We start from the raw sequence: 21,308 nt of genomic DNA on the forward strand, positions 1-21,308 counted from the left end.
CTCTAGTAGAGACTTCCAGGGCAGAATTGATGTGGAGATCCATCTGTTACCCATGCAGTGGGACACCCTTCTCCGTGCTGATGACAGGTCCAAAGGAACGACAAAAGTCGATATAGTTTGGTGCCAGCAGCATCGCAGGAGTTGCGGTACCGATGCTGGGTACAGCAGTCAGCCGCGTTCAGGACTCCGACTCCGGATTTTTCCTCAGGGTTTACTCCTAAAGCCTTTCCTGTGAATGGGTGTAGCCGCAAGGCAGCGGAGGTTTGAAATCGAAGTTTTCCCTCTCTTAGATGAGCTACCATTCGTGGTTAACAAGCTCCATCTGCCTGGAGCAACTAGTTTTAAGGCGCCAGTGGCCTGCCCTTGCCCCTTCTCCTGTCAGTGAGAACAGCTCTTCCAGGCATAAGAACTATGCCACACGTGCAGGCCAGGAGCTGGACTTAGTTGTCAGAGGCTGTTTGAGATGCACGCCATGAAGAGTATTTGTTTAGCAGTGAGAGCTCGTCCCCGCTACCACCTTTCTGCTATGACTACCTTTGGAGCCATGGATCAACGATATTGTGGCCATTACGGGGACTTGGTTGAGAGAGCGACAGGACTGGATGCTTAATATCCCAGGGTTTCAATACTTTAGAAAAGATAGAGAAGGAGGTAAAATGGGGGCAGATGCACTACTAATCAGGGACAATATCACAGCTGCACTCTGAGGGACATAATGGAAGTCTCTTCCACTGAACCAAATGGGTAGAACTCAAAAATAAGAAGAGTGCAATCACACTGATGGGATTGTACCGCAGATCCCCCAGCAGCCACAGGGACAATGAGCTACAGGTATGCAGGCCAATTAAAGAAAGGTGTAAAAACAAAAGCGTTGTTGTCTTTGGGTACTTCAACTTTCCTAATATAAACTGGACCTTCTCAGTGCAAGTGGATTGGATGGGGCAGGATTTGTTAAGTGCATCATCCAGGAGGGTCTCTTAAGTCAATATGTTGATAGGACAACAAGAGGAGTTGCTGTATTTGACCTGGTGTTGGGTAATAAGATAGGCCAGGTAACCAATATTGCAGCAGGAAAGCAGTTGGCGAAAGACGACCATAATTCTAGTTTTAACATAGCAATAGATAAGGAAACCTCCAAAACATAAAACTAATCAAAATAAAAACACAGAGCTGAGAAATGTATTTCTACTTCTTTTTAAAGTGAGGTGAGCACTTACGACATGGTGGCATAATGACGTATGCCATTCACTTACTTTTACAATAACCCATAATGAATTATGAAAACAACAATTAACAAAACAATATATTAACAACATTACTCACATATTACTGAAATATTAAGTATACAACAGTTCTACACATACATCAGGAATAAGAGGGTAACTAAGGAGAGGGTGGGATCACTCAAGGATAAAGGGGATTTGCCTGGATGTGAAGGATGTGAGTGAAGTCTTTAATGAGTACTTTACATCAGTATTTACCAAAGAAAGGGACATAGAGATTAGGGAAATCTGTGCCAAAAGTATTTATGTACTAAGGCATTTCGAAGTAAAGGAGGAAGTAATGTTGGGTGTCCTAAAGAGCATCAAGGCGAATAAGCCCCAGGGCCTGATGGGACACAGGATATTGAAAAGGGCAAGTGAAGAGATTGCTGGGGCCTTGACCAACAGCTTTGTGCCTTCTCTAGCCACAGGCAAGGTCCTGGAGGACTGCCGAGTAACTAATGTTCAAGAAGGGAACCAGGAATAATCCTGGAAACTGTAGACCTGTGAGTCTCACATCAGTGGTAGGAAAGTTACTGGAGAACATTATTACAAGTAGAATTTAATAGCATTTGTCAAACCATGGCCTAGTTAGGGAGAGCCAGCATGGCTTCGTACAGGGCAGGTCATGTCTTATAAACTTAATTAAGTTTCTTGTCTAAGTGAGGAGGGTGAATGGTGAAGGTAGAGATGTGGATGTTCTCTATGTGGCTTTTATTTAATAAGGCATTTGACAAGGTCCCTTATGTGCAGCTCATCCAGAAGATTAAGATTCATGGGATAAATGATATATTGGCCGTTTGGATTCAGTGCTGGCTTGCCCATTGAAGGCAGCGAGTGGAGGTCAAAGGGATTTATTCTATCTGGAGGCCTATGATTAGTGGTGTTTCACAGGGATCTGTACAGGGACGCCTGCTGTTTGTGATGTACATAAGTGACCTGGATGAAAGTGTAGATGTGTGGGTTAGTAAGTTTGTGAATGATACAAAGATTGGTGGTGTTGTGGATGGTATAGATGACAGGCAAACGATACAGTGGAATGTTGATCAGGTGCTGATATGGTCAGAGAAACAGCAAATGGAGTTTAACTGGTCAAATGTGAAGTCTTGTTCATTGGTAGGTCAAATGCTAAGTGACAGCATATTGTTAAGGGCAAGACCTTTAACAGTGTTGATGAGCAGTGAGATCTTAGGGTCCAAGTTCATAGCTCCCTGAAAGTGACTACACAAGTTGATAGGATGGTTAAGAAGGCACGTAACATGCTTTTCGTTATTGGTCGAGGCATTGAGTTCATAAGTTAGGAAGTTACATTGCATATTTATAAAACTCCAGTCAGATCACATCTGGAGTATTACATACAATTCTGGTTGTCCCATTATTGGAAGGAAGTCAAGGAAGTCAAAGCTAATGTAAAAGCAAAAGAGAGGGCATACAACAGAGCAAAACTTAGTAGGAAGATAGATGATTAGGAAGCTTTTAAAAGCCTACAGAGAGCAACTGAAAGAATCGTTAGAAGAGAAAAGGTGAAATATGAAAGCAAGCTATCAAACAATATCAAAGTAGATAGTAAAAGCTTTTTCAACTATGTGAAAAAATGATACAGAGATGAGAGTTGATATAGGACCACTAGAAAATGAGACTGGAGAAATAATAACAATGGACAAGGAGATGGCAGATGAACTAAATGACTATTTTGCATCAGTCTTCACAGTGGAAGACACTAGCAGTATGCCAAATGTTGAAGGGTGTGAGGGAAGAGAAGTGAGAGCAGTTACTATTACAAGGAAGAAGGTGCTCAGAAAGCTGAAAGACCTAAAGGTACATACATCAACCGGACCTGATAAACTGTATCATAGGGTTATGAAAGAGGTAGTAGAGGAGATTGTGGAGGCATTAGTAATGATCTTTCAAAAATAATTGGACTCAGGCAAACTGCCAGAACACTGGAAAATTGTAAATGTCACTCCATGTATTAAGAAAGGAGGAAGGCAGCAGAAAGAAATTATAGACCAGTTAGCCTGACCTCACTGGCTGGGAAGATGTTGGAGTCAATTGTTAAGGATTTGGTTATGGAGTATTTGGTGACACAGGACAAGATAAGAGAAAGTAAGTATGGTTTCCTTAAGGGAAAATCTTGCCTGATGAATCTGTTGGAATTCTTTGAGGAGATTACAAGTAGGATAGATAAAGGGGATTCAGTAGATGTTGTATATTTCGACTGTCAGAAGGCCTTTGACCAAGTTAAGAGCCCCTGGTATTACAGGAAATTTACTGGCATGGTTAGAGCAATGGCTGATTGGTAAGAGGCAGCAGGTGGGAATAAGAGGATCCTCTTCGGGTTGGCTGCCAGTGATTAGTGGTTTTCTGCAGGGGTCGGGGTTGGGACTGCTTCCTTTTATGCTGTATATCAATGATTTAGGTGATGGAATAGAGGGCTTTGTGGTCAAGTTTGCAGATGATACAATGATTTGTGGAGGGGCAGAGAGGGTTGAGGAAACAGGTAGGCTGTAGGACTTAGACAGATTAGGAAAATGGTCAAGAAATTGACAAATGAAATACAATTTGCAGACTATTTTCTAGACGGGGAGAAAATCCAAAAAAATGAGATGCAACATGACTTAGGAGTCCTTGTGCAGAACACCCTAAAGGTTAACTGCAGGTTGAGTCAGTAGTGAGAAAGGCAAATGCCATGTTAGCATTCATTTCAAGAGGACTTGAATACAAGAGTAGAGATGTGATACTGAGGCTTTCTAAGGCACTGCTGAGGCTTTTTAAGGCACTGGTGAGGCCTCATCTTGACTATTGTCTACAGTTTTGGGCTCCTCATCTCAGAAAAGTTGTGCTGGCATTAGAGCGGGTTCATTGGAGGTTCACAGGGGTGATTTTGGGAATGAAAGGGTTATCATATGAGCAATGTTTGATGGCTCTGGGTCTGTACTTGCTGGATTTTGGAAGGATGAGGGGAGATCTCATTGAAACTTTTTGAATGTTGAAAGGCTTGGACAGATTAGTTGTGGAAAGGATGTTTCCCATGGTTGGGGAGACTAGAACAGGAGGGCAGAGCCCCATGATAGAGGGGCATCCACCTAAAACAGAGATGCAGAGAAATGTCAGAGGGTGGTGAATTTGTGGAACTTGTTACCACAGGCAGCTGTGGAGGCTAGGTCCTTGGCTGTATTTAAGACAGAGATTGATCGGTTCTTGATTGGACATGGTCTCAATGTTATGGGGAGAAGGCTGGGGAGTGGGGCTGAGGAGAGGAAAAAGGGACCAGCCATGATTGAATGGCAGAGTATACTCAATGGGCCAAATGGCCTAATTGTGCTGCTCTGTCTTTTGGACTTGTGGTCTTAAGGTAGATACTTTTGTTTATATTGTAATGTGATCGGACCTACATTGCGGTATTCTTCAGATTCTAATTCATGTGTAGTTTCAAGTTAACTTTGTTGGTAATTAAAGATAATATGTCCCAGTGCCGAATAAAAAGGAGCTCATCACCCTCAGTGAGGGAGAGATAGGGGCTGCCAGGAGTTCACACTGGATAAGTATGGAGCTATTCTTGTGTTTTCTGATAGATATCATTTTGTAGATATTGGAATTCTCTTTTCACTATTTTTGCTAACTTTTGTAAGTTTAATTTTTGGTGCACCTAATAAACACCCTTGCAATAACATGACTTCCTTCCAAATATTCCGTTGGTCATAACCAATGTATCTAACATCTGGTGGCAGTGGTGGGATGACCAGTTGCATTGTGGTGAGTTCAACTCAGGGAAGAGTGGGATTGCAGTCCCAAGTCAGGAAACCCCTGGAGGTTAAAGATGAAGCAAATGCCTGGGAAACAGCGGAGACCTCAAAGTAGGAAGAATTTCAGCTCAGAGCCAAACCCAGGCCAGAAACAAAAGGGCCTTCAAGTGGCACAACCTCCAAAACCTCTCTGCAAAATCTGTTCAGAGCCTTCTTTTTTGCCCAGCAGAGGAGAGAAGATGGTTTTAGGAAGGAATTCCAAAGTCTATAGAAGGGTCCCAAGATGCCTTCTTATCAAAAAGTTTGGTAATGCCAAGTAGTTGCAGGCCATTGCTGCTCCATCTGGCTCACACAATGACATGGGCAGGGCACCTTGAGCGATACAAAACTAATTTAACATTAGGTAGTTGGTTGTTCTGACCTTCTATGTACACTGATGTGCAACATATTGCAACACATACAGAGTGCCAAAGAAACCAGTGCTCTCTCTAAACCTGACAGAGCTCTCCTGCCCTCTATGCCAATAAGTACCGCACCATTCAGGCGCATTGCCAAGGACATTGTTGGCCCATTGGAGAAGTTCAGGGGTATCAATACGTACTAGTGGGGTGCAACTATGCTACCCTGAGGCATTCTGTCTTTGCTCAGTTACCACACCAAAGCTAATCAGGGCCCTTGTCCAGCACTTTTCTCATGTGGGTATTCCTGAGGAGATCCTTACAAATCAAGGAACAAATTTCACCTTATGACTGATGGCTCACCTGCATAAGGAGCTGGGAATCGCGGCCTTGAAAACCGCTCCATACTACCCAGATATAGATGATCTGGTTGAGGGGTTCAATCAAACATTGGATTGCATGTTAAGGAAATTTGTTTCAGACACAGGGAAAGATTGGGGCAGGCGGTTACCATTTCACACTTTGAACTTTTGTTTGGCTGACCAGCACAGGGACACTTGTACTGGGAGGGGCCAAATGGTGCTTCTACATCCTGCAAATGAAGGACTATCTGCAGCAGTGCTGAGAGGAGGCTGGCCTTGACCTCCAGGACACTGAGTAAGCCCAGAAGACATGGTATGACCAGTAGGCCTGTCAGTGAGGATTTGAACTGGGACAGAAGGTGCTGCTACTCCTACAATCATCCCCTAGTAAGTAATTTGCTAAGTGGTAATGCCCATTTATAGTAGTGAGAAAGGTGAACCTGTTTATGAGTTCCTCTACCCAGGGAAGAAGGAATGTCCAAAGTTCAAACTACAAAGTACATTTATTATCAAAGAATGTATACTGTAAATTATACAAACTTGAGATTTACGTGCTCACAGGTAGCCACAAAGCAGGAAACCCAAAAGAACCCAATTAAACAGTAAAAATAAAAATAAAAGACCAACAGCTGATATGCAAGAAAGAAAAACAATCATACAAACAATTGAAGTAAACAACAACATTCCGATCCAAAAATTGAGTCTGCAGATCCTAACTTTGGAGGACCCAGAGTAGGCCCAAAGTTTCACTTACGAGGTCATCATATTAGCAGGCACGAAACGCAACAGCCGGGGCAGTCTTCATAGCCTCAGCGCCATAGAGATAGAGGAATGTCCATTGCAAAGAACAAGCGAAATCGGTTCTCGCCCTGGATCCCAACACCCAGTCTTTTCAGTCTATCTGGGCCGGCATTTAAATTGACCAAACAATCGAACAGTGGAAGGCTCCAGCACACTGGAGAGGGGAGAGAACACCATGGAGAGTGAATAAAATTGGATGAGGAGAGCTTATTAATCTCAACAGCCGCTTTCATTGCAACAAGAACAATAACAGACAGAGCGCCAACCATTAGTGGGAACCAACCCAGTCACCTACAGACAGGAATGGCAATTATTACACACCACGGTGGTAATCGGGGTGACCTACAGACAGGAATGGCAATTATTACACACCACGGTGGTAATCGGGATGACCTACAGACAGGAATGGTGATTATTACACACCACGGTGGTAATCGGGGTGACCCACAGACAGGAATGGTGATTATTACACACCAGAATGGTAATCAGGGTGACCCACAGACAGAAATGGTGATTATTACACACCACGGTGGTGATCGGGGTGACCTACAGACAGGAATGGTGATTATTACACACCACAGTGGTAATCGGAGTGACCTACAAGCAAACAGGCAAACAACTGCATTGAAACATAGAAACATAGAAAATAGGTGCAGGAGTAGGCCATTCGGCCCTTCGAGCCTGCACCGCCATTTATTATGATCATGGCTGATCATCCAACTCAGAACCCCGCACCAGCCTTCCCTCCATACCCCCTGATCCCCGTAGCCACAAGGGCCATATCTAACTCCCTCTTAAATATAGCCAATGAACTGGCCTCAACTGTTTCCTGTGGCAGAGAATTCCACAGATTCACCACTCTCTGTGTGAAGAAGTTTTTCCTAATCTCGGTCCTAAAAGGCTTCCCCTTTATCCTCAAACTGTGACCCCTCGTTCTGGACTTCCCCAACATCGGGAACAATCTTCCTGCATCTAGCCTGTCCAATTCCTTTAGGATTTTATACATTTCAATCAGATCCCCCCTCAATCTTCTAAATTCCAACGAGTACAAGCCTAGTTCATCCAGTCTTTCTTCATATGAAAGTCCTGCCATCCCAGGAATCAATCTGGTGAACCTACCCCACTGCTGGCCGCCACCACCGCTTGCCCCTGGCTCCGCTGTGTTGCGTGGGGCCGCTGCAGGCTGTGCTGCACCGTGGCAGGCCTCTGCGAGACCAGTGGTGGTCATTGCTGACCCCGCCTGCTCCACTTCCTGCGCTGAGGAAGAGTGATGTCCCCGGTACATTCACACGGGCTCCCCAGCGGGGCAGCAGGTCCGGGCCAACAATGTAGGAATCCCAGATGTCGGCGAGCCACACCTCGTTCTCCACTGTCTTTTCCCCCACTCTGATGTGCAGCCACCTCGTCACCGCACAGTTGCCGGTGATGGTAGCCTGTTGGACTGCTGTCGTTGTCTACCCAGGCGGGGATGGCTGGTCCGTGTTGGGGATGATGGTGATGGTTGGTATGCAGCAGGACCAGCGTGGTGCGGGTCGGACCTGTCTCGCATGCTCCTCCTCTGCCTCAGTGACATTACCCAGGCTTGCTGCGTTGCAGGGCAGCAGAACAATGCTGGAGCGCCCTGCGGGGATAAATTGCTTCTGCCTTTTCTGCGTCTGCCAGCGACTCGGCCAGTGACGATGGTGATGCCAGGCAAATGTGTTGCTGGAGGTGCTCCAGAGTCAATGCCTTTACAAAGACGTGGAGGGCAAGCTCTTCTTGGGTCGTGGGAGGGAACTGGCGTAGTGATGACAAGTGTGTGGCAGAGATCTGCCGCAAATGCCTTCAGGCTTTCTCCCACACGACGCTGCCTGCTGCCCTGTTCTACCCTCCTTGCTTCCTCCAATGGCTTCTGCCTGAAATGCCGCTCCAGCACTGCTATGAGGGTCCTGGAGACAAGCTGCTCAGCTGCTGTTAGGTCGAGGAAGGTTCACATTGGCATCCCCCCTCCAGCGCCAGAACAAATTTCACCACCGTCTCAGAGGGGCTCCACCCATTCTGTAATGCAGCAAGTTTGACTTGTGCTAGGTAAGGCTCCAGGCGGTTGGCTCCATTGGCTCTGGGAAGCTTCAGGGTGGAACTTGTGGAGTTAACTACTGGGACCTGTTGTTCCTCCTCTTTGTCCGTCAGGGTTGGCGGTGCCTGACACTTTGCACTTCCTCTTATGGCTGCACTCTGCTGTGTACCCTGGGTTGTGCATCCTGGGTACGCACACCCCATCAGGATTCCCTGGGAAGGCACAATACTCGGTTTCCAGGCCCAGTCCTTCCTCCGGGTCCTGTCTTCGGGAGCTAGGTCCAGGGGGTGCAGTGAGACATACCACTCAGTCCCTCAACTTATTCCCTTTGTCATAAGGTGCTCCATCCGACTTTGTAACTCCTCAATTTCATCATCAATTTCTAATCCCACTCCTGACACCGATGGGACGAGCATTCAGTCCATGATGACAGATGAGAAGAGTGCATTTATCTCAGCTGCTTTTTTTATTGCAGCAAGCACAATAGCAGACAGGCGGTCCACTCAGTCACATTCAGATGGGGTAGGTGATACAGAAAGCAACATTGTGTATCTCTCTCCCATTTGAAAAAAACAGTATTCTCTACACCTCTCTGGTTTCTATCCTTCAATCAGTTACCCACTATGGTCTCAAGTTTGACAAAATGGGACCTTTTCAGAATGGCAGGCGGTGACTAGTGGGGTACCGCAAGGCTCAGTGCTGGGACCCCAGTTGTTTATAATATATATTAATGACTTGAATGAGGGAATTAAATGCAGCATCTCCAAGTTTGCGGATGACACGAAGCTGGGCGGCAGTGTTAGCTGTGAGGAGGATGCTAAGAGGATGCAGGGTGACTTGGATAGGTTGGGTGAGTGGGCAAATTCATGGCAGATGCAATTTAATGTGGATAAATGTGAAGTTATCCACTTTGGTGGCAAAAATAGGAAAACAGATTATTATCTGAATGGTGGCCGATTAGGAAAAGGGGAGGTGCAACGAGACCTGGGTGTCATTATACACCAGTCATTGAAAGTGGGCATGCAGGTACAGCAGGCGGTGAAAAAGGCGAATGGTATGCTGGCATTTATAGCGAGAGGATTTGAGTACAGGAGCAGGGAGGTACTACTGCAGTTGTACAAGGCCTTGGTGAGACCACACCTGGAGTATTGTGTGCAGTTTTGGTCCCCTAATCTGAGGAAAGACATCCTTGCCATAGAGGGAGTACAGAGAAGGTTCACCAGATTGATTCCTGGGATGGCAGGACTTTCATATGAAGAAAGACTGGATGAACTGGGCTTGTACTCGTTGGAATTTAGAAGATTGAGGGGGGGATCTGATTGAAACGTATAAGATCCTAAAGGGATTGGACAGGCTAGATGCAGGAAGATTGTTCCCGATGTTGGGGAAGTCCAGAACGAGGGGTCACAGTTTAAGGATAAAGGGGAAGCCTTTTAGGACCGAGATTAGGAAAAACTTCTTCACACAGAGAGTGATGAATCTGTGGAATTCTCTGCCACAGGAAACAGTTGAGGCCAGTTCATTGGCTATATTTAAGAGGGAGTTAGATATGGCCCTTGTGGCTATGGGGGTCAGGGGGTATGGAGGGAAGGCTGGTGCGGGGTTCTGAGTTGGATGATCAGCCATGATCATAATAAATGGCGGTGCAGGCTCGAAGGGCAAATGGCCTACTCCTGCACCTATTTTCTATGTTTCTATGTAAAATGAGGCTATTGTGCAAGATTTAATCAATTATTTTTTTAAGTTCCTTAACAAACTTCAATTACCCTACTCTTTTCCTTGGCGTTACCTCATCAAAAGAACCTCACTCAAGTTAATCAAACATGATTGGCCAACAAACTTGTACTTTATTGACCCATGCTTTTCTAACGAGCTATTAAATTTCTCAATTATTTTGTTTCATCAGTCTTTCCCACCACTGACATTAAATTGATTTGATGGTAATTGCCAAGTTTTTTTTCTACTCCTCTTTGCTTGAAATTAGCTTGAATTGTCCTGGATTACTGTGGACAGCACCTCCTAATTTCTACTCTTACTTGCCTAAACAACCTGAACTATTGAGGTAATTTTATGAAGAAGTTTTGCAGATTCTGGCAAATCAGTTTTTAGGAATAAAAGTTATCCCAAAGATTTGGATAATTTCAATGTAATAAAGAGTTAATGTTAGACTGATCTTCTTAGCATCAGTGGTGCCAAAACTTCTACTAAGCAAAAGTATGCATAAGGTTACAAACCAGATTTATTAGCATTACATAAACACAACAGATTCTGTAGTTGCTGGAAATTTTGAGCAACAGACACAAAATGCTGGAGGAATTTAGCAGGTTGGGCGGTATCTGTGGAATGGAATGAGAAGTTAAAATTTTGGGGAGAGACTCTTCATGAGAACTCTACATTAATGTTAAAATTGGGCTTCTAGTTTCATTTCTATTGAATACCAATTCATCAGCTCCTTGGATTTTTGAGTGATCTCAGCATCTGCAACAGATTTCATAAGACTCTTGAACAGACATCTCACATGATAAAAAATAACTTTTGATCTCTCATTCTACCTTGTCATGACTATTGATGTCATTTCTCTATCTGTACTGCACTTACTTTCTCTCTAACTTCAGCACTATATTTTTCATTTTCTATTTTTTCTTTGATACTACCTCGATATACTCAGGCATGGAATAATTTGTCTAGATGGCATGCAAATGATTTTCACATTATCTTGGTACATGTGACAACAATAAACTAATTACCAAGCATGATTGAAGAAAAAAATGCACTTATTTCATAATTTCCATGTGTTCAGTACCTCCAAAATGTGCACAACATCCTTCAAAAATTTAAACCTGATTATCGTACAGGGGAGCAAAACAAGTTTAATGATCAGAAAATTTACATTGGGATTGTTAAGTGGAGAATAATCATTTGAAACAACTCCTCTGCCTTTCTATAAATTATACACTGGAATTCATAATGTTGACTTTGGTTTATGTGCATAGTTGCACCCCTAGATTGTTTAATTTTATCTCTTGATAAGAGTTTGAATGATTGATTCGTGATGCAGAGTAAGAACCTTTTCACAATATTCTCTTTGTTGAAAAGTAATGGCAGGATTGTGCTCCACAGGACATATTGCTTCAAATATAAGCAAGAAGCTAAAAATAAGACAGGATCCTAATATGTAGCCCCAATTCCCTACTCTGAACAAAGATTGTTCATACTTTATGGCTACATCAGCAAAAACAAATATTAATAACTGCTTTGCTTAGCTGTTATCAATAGTAAAAATCAAAATTTAATTTGTATCGCAGGCATGAGCCAAAAAGCAATGAAGTTATTGCACAGGGAACTATTTCCTGGTCCATTCGTCTGTAAATATACAAGATATAAGGTGCAATTTTCCTTGCCACTTGAGCCGTGTAATTTTGATAGAGCCGGAATACCAGTCAGCCTAGGGCTCATGCTTATTAACATATTTCCAATGGAATTATTTATGGCTTCAAAACTCAAGGAACAAGGGAGAAATTTTTGATTTTCTGCAGACCTTGGGAGATTGTTGTGGTGTTTAACTCAGTACAGAAGGAGACAATTGAAAGGTCTACAGTTGACTTCAGTCTTTGAGAGTCTCAGAATTGAAATACCTTCCCCATACCATTGTAATGCTATATGAACTAATATGACCTTTGAGCATCAATTCACAGACATGTATCCTACACGATATTCCAGACATTTACACATGGTCACTGTATCGCACATTTTGTCCAGGCACATATAGGAAGCTGCTACAGATCAGTGAGGAGTTTCAAACTCCTGGGAGTGCACATCTCATACAACCTCTCATGGTCCCAGAACACATCCTACACAATCAAGAAAGCTCCCCAGTGCCTCTACTTCCTGAAGAGACTGAAGAGAGCTGGTCTATGCACATCTATCGTCCTGTCCCTCTACAGATGCGCAGTAGAGAGTATCCTAACATGCTGCATCACTGCATGGTGCGGAAACTGCACCGCAGTGGACAGGGAGGCTCTACAACGAGGAGTTAAAACTGCCCTATGCATTATTGGCACCAACCTACCCACCATCATTGGCATATATAAAGAAAGGTGCTGAAGAAAGGCTAGCAACATCATGAAGGATTCCACCCACCCTGCTCATGGAGTGTTTGTCCCACTCCCATCAGAGTGGAGGTAACAGAGCATCTATGCCAAAACCACCTGAGCCAAAAGCGGTTATTTTCCCTGAGCAGTAAGGCTGATCAACACCTCTACCCACCAAGCCACCCCAGCACCACTACTTTATCATTTCCTGTCAGAGTGTTCCTATGTACAAATACTCTGTGCCCTGTGTCACTTTATGGACATATAATCAATCTATGTATATAAACTATCTTTTGTGTTTATCTATTATTATTATTTTTATGATTGTGTTCTTTATTGTATTTTGTCTCCTGGTCCTGCATTGGGTTCGGAGTAACGATTACTTAATTCTCCCCTACACTTGTGTTCTGGAAACAAAGTTGAATTTTGAAACTTGAACCTTGTTATTTCTGCAGGAAATTCTCAGAACAGTCCCCAGCCAACAGCTCCCTCTTCAAACTCTCTTTTCATCTATTTAACTACATAGGAAATTCAATTTCTTTGGGTAACATTTATGTACGTCCAGTTTAAGAGAGGAAAATTAAGATTTAGGAATAACTTACAGGTGCATTTGAAGTTAGTGAACCCTATTCTTAATTATTTTATGTTTCAGATAGAGATTTACTGGGCATTTGCCCAGATATAACCGATTACGTTTGTCAAAATGGCGAATGCATTGAGTCTGACCTGGTCTGTGATTACAAATTGGACTGTGAAGATGGATCCGATGAATCTAACTGTTGTAAGTAGGTTTAAATTCAAACAATTAATTGCATTTCCAGTTCATTTACAAACCCGGATCAAGAGCGAAAACTTCCAGTCTGGGCACAAATGACTTTTTTTTCCCCTTTGGTCTTTAATGATCTTTCTCTTTGACCTCAGTAAGTATATCACTTCAGATACTATTGAGGGGAATGACCTTCCAGTCGGGAGCCACAATTACCGGGTCTCTGCCACTGAGACCAGTGCTGAGGCACAGAAGAGAAGAGAGGTGATGAGGACTGCAGTGGTGGTAGGGGATTCCATAGTCAGGGAAGCAGAGACAAGATTCTGTGGTGCGATAGATACACCTGGAGAGTCAGGGTTATCTCGGATGGGGTTCAAGGCATTCTAAAGGAGGAGAATGAACAGCCAGAAGTCTTAGTACACATTAACACCAATGATATAAGTAGGAAGGGTGAGGAGGTCCTGAAGAGAGATGTTAGGGTGCTCAAAAACAGTAACTCCAGGGTAGTAATCTCAGGATTGCTGCCTGTGCCAGATTCCAGTGAGGGTAAGAATAGGATGATTTGGCAGATGAATGCGTGACTGAGGAACTGGTGCAGGGGGCAGAGGTTCAGATTTTATTGGGATCTCTTCTGGGGAAGGTATGGACTGAACAAAAGGGATGGGTTACACCTGAAACCGAGAGGGACCAATATCCTTGTGGGTAGGTTTGCTGGAGATCTTCGGAAGGGTTTAAACTAATTTGGCAGGGGGATGGGAACCAGAGAGACAGGGCTGAGGATGAGGTAGTTGGCTTATAAACAGACTGCTAGCAAGGAGAGGCTGATCATAGGGTAAAATTGCAGTCAATGGGATGAACTGCAAAGTAAAAGGCAGACAAAATTGAAAAGGGTGACTACAGGACTGAAGGCTTTATATTTGAATGCACACAGTATATAAATCAGGTAGAGTAACTTGTAGCACTGTTATAGTTTGGTATGTATGATGTTATTAGCAGCACAGAATCATGGCTGCAAGAAAATTACAGTTGGGCACTTAACAGCCAAGGATAGATAGGACAATGTATCAAAAGCACAGGCAGGTAGGCAGAGAGGTTGACATGGCTCTGTTGGTAAAAAAAAATGAAATCAAATCATTAGACTGAGGTGACATAGAATCAGGAGGTATTGAATCGTTGTGGGTCGAGCTAAAGAACTGCAAGGGTAAAAAGTCCCTGATGGAAGTTGTAAAGATGTGGTCTACAAATTACAAGGGGAGATAGAAGATGCATGTCAAAAGGGCAATGTTACAATAGTCATGCGGGATTTCAATATTTAGATAGATTGGGAAAATCCGGTTGGTGCCGGATCCTAAGAGAGGGAATTTCTAGAATGCCTATGGGATGACTTTTTAGAGAAGCTTGACAAGAGGATCAGCTATTCTGGACTGTGTGTTATGTAATGAACTGGAATTGATGATGGGGACTTAAGGTACAGGAACACTTAGGGGCCAGTGTTCATAATACGATAGAATTCACCCTGCAATTTGAGAAGGAGAAGCTAACATCAGATTCAGAAGTTGCAGTGTATTTACATCACAAAGTGGTAGATATATTCTAAAGGCAGGATGACACAACTGTGACTGACAGGAGAAGTCAAAGCCAACATTAACACTACACAGAGCGTGTACAATAGAGCAATAATTAGTAGAAGTTAGAAGCTTGGGAAGCTTTTTAAAAACCAACAGAAGGCAACTAAAAATGTCATAAAGAAGGAATTAATGGAATTTGAAGGTAAGCTAACCAATAATATTAAAGAGGATACCAAAAGTTTCTTCAGGTATATAAAGTGTAAAAGAGAAGCAAGGATATCAGACTGCTGGAAAATGATGCTGGAGAGATAGTAATGGGGGACAGCAAAATGGTGGATGAACTAAATAAATATTTGGATTCACTCTTCACTGTAGAAGACATTAGCAGTATGTTGGATTTCGGGGGGGGGCAGAAGTGAGTGAAGTTGCTTTTACTAGAGAGAAGGTTCTTGGGAATCTGAAAGGTCTGAAGGTAGATAAGTCACTTGGACCAGATGGCGTACACCCAGTGTTCTGAAAGAGGTTGCTGAAGAGATTATAGAGCTATTAATAATGATCTTTCAAGAATCAATTGATTCTGGCATGGTTCCGGAGGACTAGAAATAGTAAATGTCACCCCACTCTTCAAGAAGGGAGAGAGGCAGAAAAAAGGAAATTATTGGCCAGTTAGTCTGACCTCAGTAGTTGGGAAGATGCTGGATTCGATTGTTATGGATGATGGTTTCGAAGTACTTGGGAGCACATGATAAAATAGGCCATTGTCAGCATGTTCTCCATAAGTGAAAACTGTGCCTGACAAATCTGTTGGATTTCTTTGAAGAAATAACAAGTAAGATAGATAAAGGAGAATCAGTGGATGTTGTGTACTTGGATTTTTAGAAGGCCTTTGACATGGTGCCACAAGCAGGCTGCTTAACAAGTTACGAGGCCATGGTATTAGAGGAAAGATACTAGCATTGAGAGAGAATTGGCTAATTGGCAGAAGGCAAGGAATGGGAATAAAGGCGGCCTTTTCTGGTTGTTTGCCGATGACTAGTGGTGTTGCACAGGTGTCTGTGTTGGGACTGCTTTTTACATCTTATATCAATGATTTCGATGATGCAACTAATGGCTTTGAGGTCAAGTTTGTGAACAATACGAAAACAGGTGGAGGGGCAGGTTGTTTTGAGGAAGTAGAGAGGCTACAGGAAGACTCAGACAGAATATGGACAAAGAGGTGGAATACAGTGTCAGGAACTTCATGGTCATGCACTTTGGTAGAAGAAATAAAAGTATGGACTATTTTGTAAATGGAGAGAAAATTCAGAAATCTGAAGTACAAAAGGACTTGGATGTCCTCATGTAGGATTCCTTAAATGTTAATTTGCAGGTTGAGTCAGAACTGAGGAAAGCAAATGCAATGTTAGCATTCATTTTGTGAGGACTTGAGTATAAAAGCAAGGATATAATGTTGTGGCTTTATAAAGCACTGGTGAGATCTCACTTGGAGCATTGTGAGCAGTTTTGGGCCCCTTTTCTTAGAATGGATGGCTGACGTTGGAGAGGATACAAAGGGCGATACGAGATTAAAAGGTTTATCATATGAGAAGCGTTTGATAGCTCTCAACCTGTACTCACTGGAATTCAGAAGAATGGGGGGGGGTGGATTTCATTGAAATTTGTTGAATGGTGAAAGACCCTGATAGAGTGGATGTGGAGTGGATATTTCCTAGCCTAAGACCAGAGTACACAGCCTCAGAATAGAGGTGCAGAATTTTGGTTCTGAAAGGTACACCAGCACACAAACTTGATGAGAAGCAATTCTAAAATATAACTGAAAATTTGTGTAAATTTATTGAAAGTTATGCACATTTATCAAAGTTCAGTTTAAAATTCAATTCAATAATACTGTTTTTATCAGCAGCATGCAATTAAAAATAAACTTTTTTTTCCATATGAAACATGATTAAGAACCATCTCTAAGTTGTTTTGCATCACTCAAAAAAATTCAACTCGATATACCTTCTTGTCAGTCTCCCTTGCAACACACAAGTCTTTTCAACAATGGTGATGCAGGTGATGACATAATTCCTTCCTTAAAGAGCAATGCAGGAGAATTTAGACCTCATTATCCTAGGGCTGTCTATGTTGAGAATTCCCAGGACAATGCAGTTTTCTCACACAATGCTGAATTGTGAGGCCTGAATGCAAATGGCTTACTTAGCTACATCCTTCACTCTAACACCCACTGAAACATTTCACATTCTGTGGACCTTTCCCCAGCTCCTCAGCTTGACAGGGAAGCTCCTCACAATTTTCAATGACTCCCATCAAAAACAAAGTTCCTTCCACAATCCTTCCTCCAGGACTGGTTTTAATCCTCTGCACTCCAGACTCCCAGTCAACAATTCCTGGTCCCTTACTCCTTTTTTTCTCTCCATCTGCCAAAATACTAATTTGTATTTCCACATACCCCTGCTCCCTTCAGCATAAGTGTAACCACCCAAGACCAAAGACTGGTTTCAGAGGCTGCTTTCAGATAACATTAACAAGCACACACAGTTTAATCCACAGTAATGTCTAGCTCCCAGTCTGTATTTGGAATGGCCAGAACTCGTGGTTGATGGCCTTCAGAGGTCATATGAAGAGAACTATAGACTGGAGTCTTCTGATAATGAATAAGGCAGCAACCAATGCGAGAATGAAGCAACACTGTTGCAGTTGAGTTTATGTGCATGAAGTGGCCCTCTTCATGTTGAACTACGTTTATAACTTATTTGAAAGGCAGCACTCCCAACATTCCTGGCAATACTGTAGTCCTTCAGTACTGTATTTAAATATCAGCCTTGATTATTATTACATTTTAACTAATCCTGTCCCATAAAATTAAATTCCAAGATCATGTAGCAGAATTTCAGAAGAATAAGATAGTATATTCATAACATCACAACAACCTGGTTTATTGAAAAAAAAAACTGAAGGTGATAAGAATCTAAAACAACAATAGAAAATGCTAGAGATATTCAGGAGGTCAATCAGCATCTCCAGACTGAGAAACGGAATTAATGTTTCACTCATGGACCTTGAAATTACTTCTGAGTTTCTTAAAAAATACGTATGAATGATGCTCAATTCCTTTTCTTTTTCTGCTTATGCTAGTTCTAATGTCCTTTTAAACCCCTCATCCCCCTAGTTAAGATGTTCAATTAAACATTGGCAAAGTCCCTTATTCTCTCACCTAATTAAATAGCTTGATGTTATGAACAGATTTTGTAATATATTTCTACATGGCGTTTTTCACAACAATGCATGGCCAAGAGAACTCAGCTTGCAGTCTGGTGAGAATTGAATGGAGGTTTCCCATCAGCTCTTCATTTTGGGAGGTAACAACAACTGATGAGCATTTGTCATCTAAAGATTCTCCCAGGCATTCACTTAGGACTCTCCTGATGCAACTCAGTAGCAGTTTGATGGCAATTGAGCATGGATCTGGGCTTTGTATCAATATTCTGTCAATGTCACAGTGGTTGACTGGAAGAAACTCCAAGGAAATTTGTAGAAAACTGGTAGGCAGAATGCTATTGCAATACATGTCTTCTCATAAACAAAGTTTAAATAGTGCTGTCTCTTGTCATGATACCATGAATTGAAATGTTTTTGTTTTTGTTCCTTCAGCACAGTATGTTAATATTGCAGGAAGCTGCAGCTTCAGTGGGCCAAACGAAGAGAGTTTGATCAATAACTGCAGACTAATGCAGAACAATGATGACAACTTTGATTGGAGTATAGGAGACAAAAATTTCACTGTAGGAACTAGTCCAGCAACTGATCACACACCAGGTAAATACTTATCTCTTATTGATCACTGAGCAATGAGCATTTCAGGGAGATTGAAGCATGTCTGACATCCAGTCACCACATTTTTTTGAGGAATAAATGGCATCAATGCAAGTATAACTTTCTGCAATGTATGCTTTACTTAAGGTGGAAGTAAATCATGTCAACGCATAACCTAATTACAGGATATTTTTGGTTAATATTGACCATTTGTAAATTCAAACTAATTGTTATTTAATCAGGCTCAGTTCTGATTCTCTTCCTCCTGATGAGTACACTGATTAGCATTTTTTAAATAATTCATGTCACGTTCCTGATGTTCAGCCAATTTGCAAACAAGTATAGGGATTTTAGTTACATGTTGTACTGGGAGCATCACAAGCCCAGTTTGTTCCATAGTGGCTGAAGTGCCTGTCAGCGAGTACTCTGAGTCCAGTGACCATAATTCTATTGCTTTTAAAATAACTTTGAAGAAGGATATGACCAGTTCCCAGGTTAAGGTCATAAACTGGGGTAGACTAAATTTTGGAGCTATTAGGCGGGATCTTGCAGTGGTTAATTGGACAATTATTGGTTAATTATTTTCAGGGAAAAGAGTGTCTGCCAAGTCAGAGGCCTTTAAAAGCATGACATTAAGAGATTGGGATCTGTGTGTTTCTGTTAGGGTAAAGTGAAAGGCTGGAAGGTTTCAGGAACCCTAGTTGATGAGAAATATCCAGGCTCAGGTTAAGAATAAGAGGGAGGCATACATTGCATATTAACAATTGAGAACAAGTGAATCTCTTGATGTCTATAAGTACTTCAGGAGTAAACAAGGGAGAAGTTAGGAGTGCAAAAAAAGAGAATATGAGAAGGATCTGGCAGACAGGGTGAGCCATATCCAAAGTAATTCTATAATGGTATTAAGAGTAAAAGGGTGGCTAAGGAGACAGTAGATCCTCTTCAAGATGAGCATGACCATCCGTTTGTGGAACCAAAAGAAATGGAAAAGATTTTAATGAATATTTCTGCAGAGCAAATGATGTAAGCTAAGGCAATGGTGGAATTGAACTGTTTTGTCTTGGATGTATAGATTAGCTGGGAGGAGGAAATGGAGGCCTTAGAGTGAACTAGGGTGAATAAGTCCCCAGGGCCTTATCTGGTACATTCTCAGATCCCATGGGAAGCTGCAGAAGAAATTGCAGAGGCCCTTGCAGAGATTGTTACTTCATCTGAACCACAGGTGAGGTTCTAGAAGACTTACAGTGCTAATATTATACCTTTTTTGAAAGTTGTAGCAAAAAAACAAACCAGGAAGCTGCTGGGTAGTGGGTCTGACATCAGTGGTGTATAAATTTCTGGAGGGGTTTCTGAGGGACAGGATCTACCAACATTTGAAAAGACAGAGTCTGACTTAGGAGAGTCAACACATCTTTGTGCATGGGAAGTGATTTCTTTACGCAGAAGGTAGCAAATAATTGGAATTCACTGCACAAGAAGGGTGTAGAAGCTCAAGTACTAAGTACATTCAAGACAGAGGTTTAGATATTTTCACATATAAAAGGAATCATCAAATAAAGATTAAGGCAAAATGAGACTTATATGGCATGAAACTTGTTGTCTAGTGGCTGCAGTACAATGTAAAGCCAGAAAAAATGTGAAATCCCTATGTCTGGAAGGAAATAAACAGTAAACATTTCAGACTGAGCCTCTTCTTTGTCTCAACCTGTAATGTTGACTTTTCATTCTCCTCCATAGATGCAGCCTGACCGCTTCAGTGTCTGCAGGAATTTGGCTTTATTGCTCAAGATTTCTAGCATTAGAAGATTCACGTGTTGCTAAATTACTATCCTTCACAAGTTCCATCACACAGGCACAAAGAAATAAGAAGATGGCTCAAAGCCACCACATCATGGACATTAAGGAATACCAATAGATTTATGACCTTACTAGTGATATCCAGTTAAATTTATCTCACTGTTATTTGAAGGTCCAAGAAGACTATGCCACAGCTCATGAGGCCAAGAATATTATTTTATTTTGTGAAACAGCACACTAACAGGCCCTTCTGCCTCAACAAGCCTGTGCTGCACAATGACACCCATGTGACTAATTATTAACTCACTCATATGTCTTTGGAATGTGGGAGGGAACCAGAGCACCCGGTGGAAACCCACATGGTCACAGGGAAAACATACGAGCTCCTTACAGACAGCGGCAGGACTGAACCTGGGTCACTGGCACTGAAATAGCATTGTGCTTCAGTAATGCCTCAAAACCCATTTTTAATGCCTAGCATATTTCCAAAAAAACTTAAAAAATAGTTTACAGTCACATAGTTGAAATATGCAACCCAGCAAACCTTTGATCTATTAAAATATTCCAATATACGAAGTGTTTTACTGTAACCAATGGCCTGAAGCAAGATGATGGAAAAGTTGCTGGAAGTAGCATTACTACTAA

At 42.3% G+C, this 21,308-nt stretch overlaps 1 protein-coding gene across 1 annotated transcript in view; it reads left to right on the forward strand.

Moving 5' to 3' along the window:
- Window positions 1-21,308, forward strand: part of malrd1 (MAM and LDL receptor class A domain containing 1) — a 351,826-nt gene that overhangs the window by 266,538 nt on the left and 63,980 nt on the right. Inside the window, exons 26-27 of the mRNA XM_072252046.1 lie at window positions 13,369-13,497; window positions 18,705-18,869. Coding sequence (XP_072108147.1) covers window positions 13,369-13,497; window positions 18,705-18,869 — 294 coding nt within the window. The remainder of the gene's footprint in view (window positions 1-13,368; window positions 13,498-18,704; window positions 18,870-21,308) is intronic.

Source organism: Mobula birostris, chromosome 3, assembly GCF_030028105.1.
Source record: "Mobula birostris isolate sMobBir1 chromosome 3, sMobBir1.hap1, whole genome shotgun sequence".
NCBI classification, from domain to species: Eukaryota; Metazoa; Chordata; class Chondrichthyes; order Myliobatiformes; family Myliobatidae; genus Mobula; species Mobula birostris.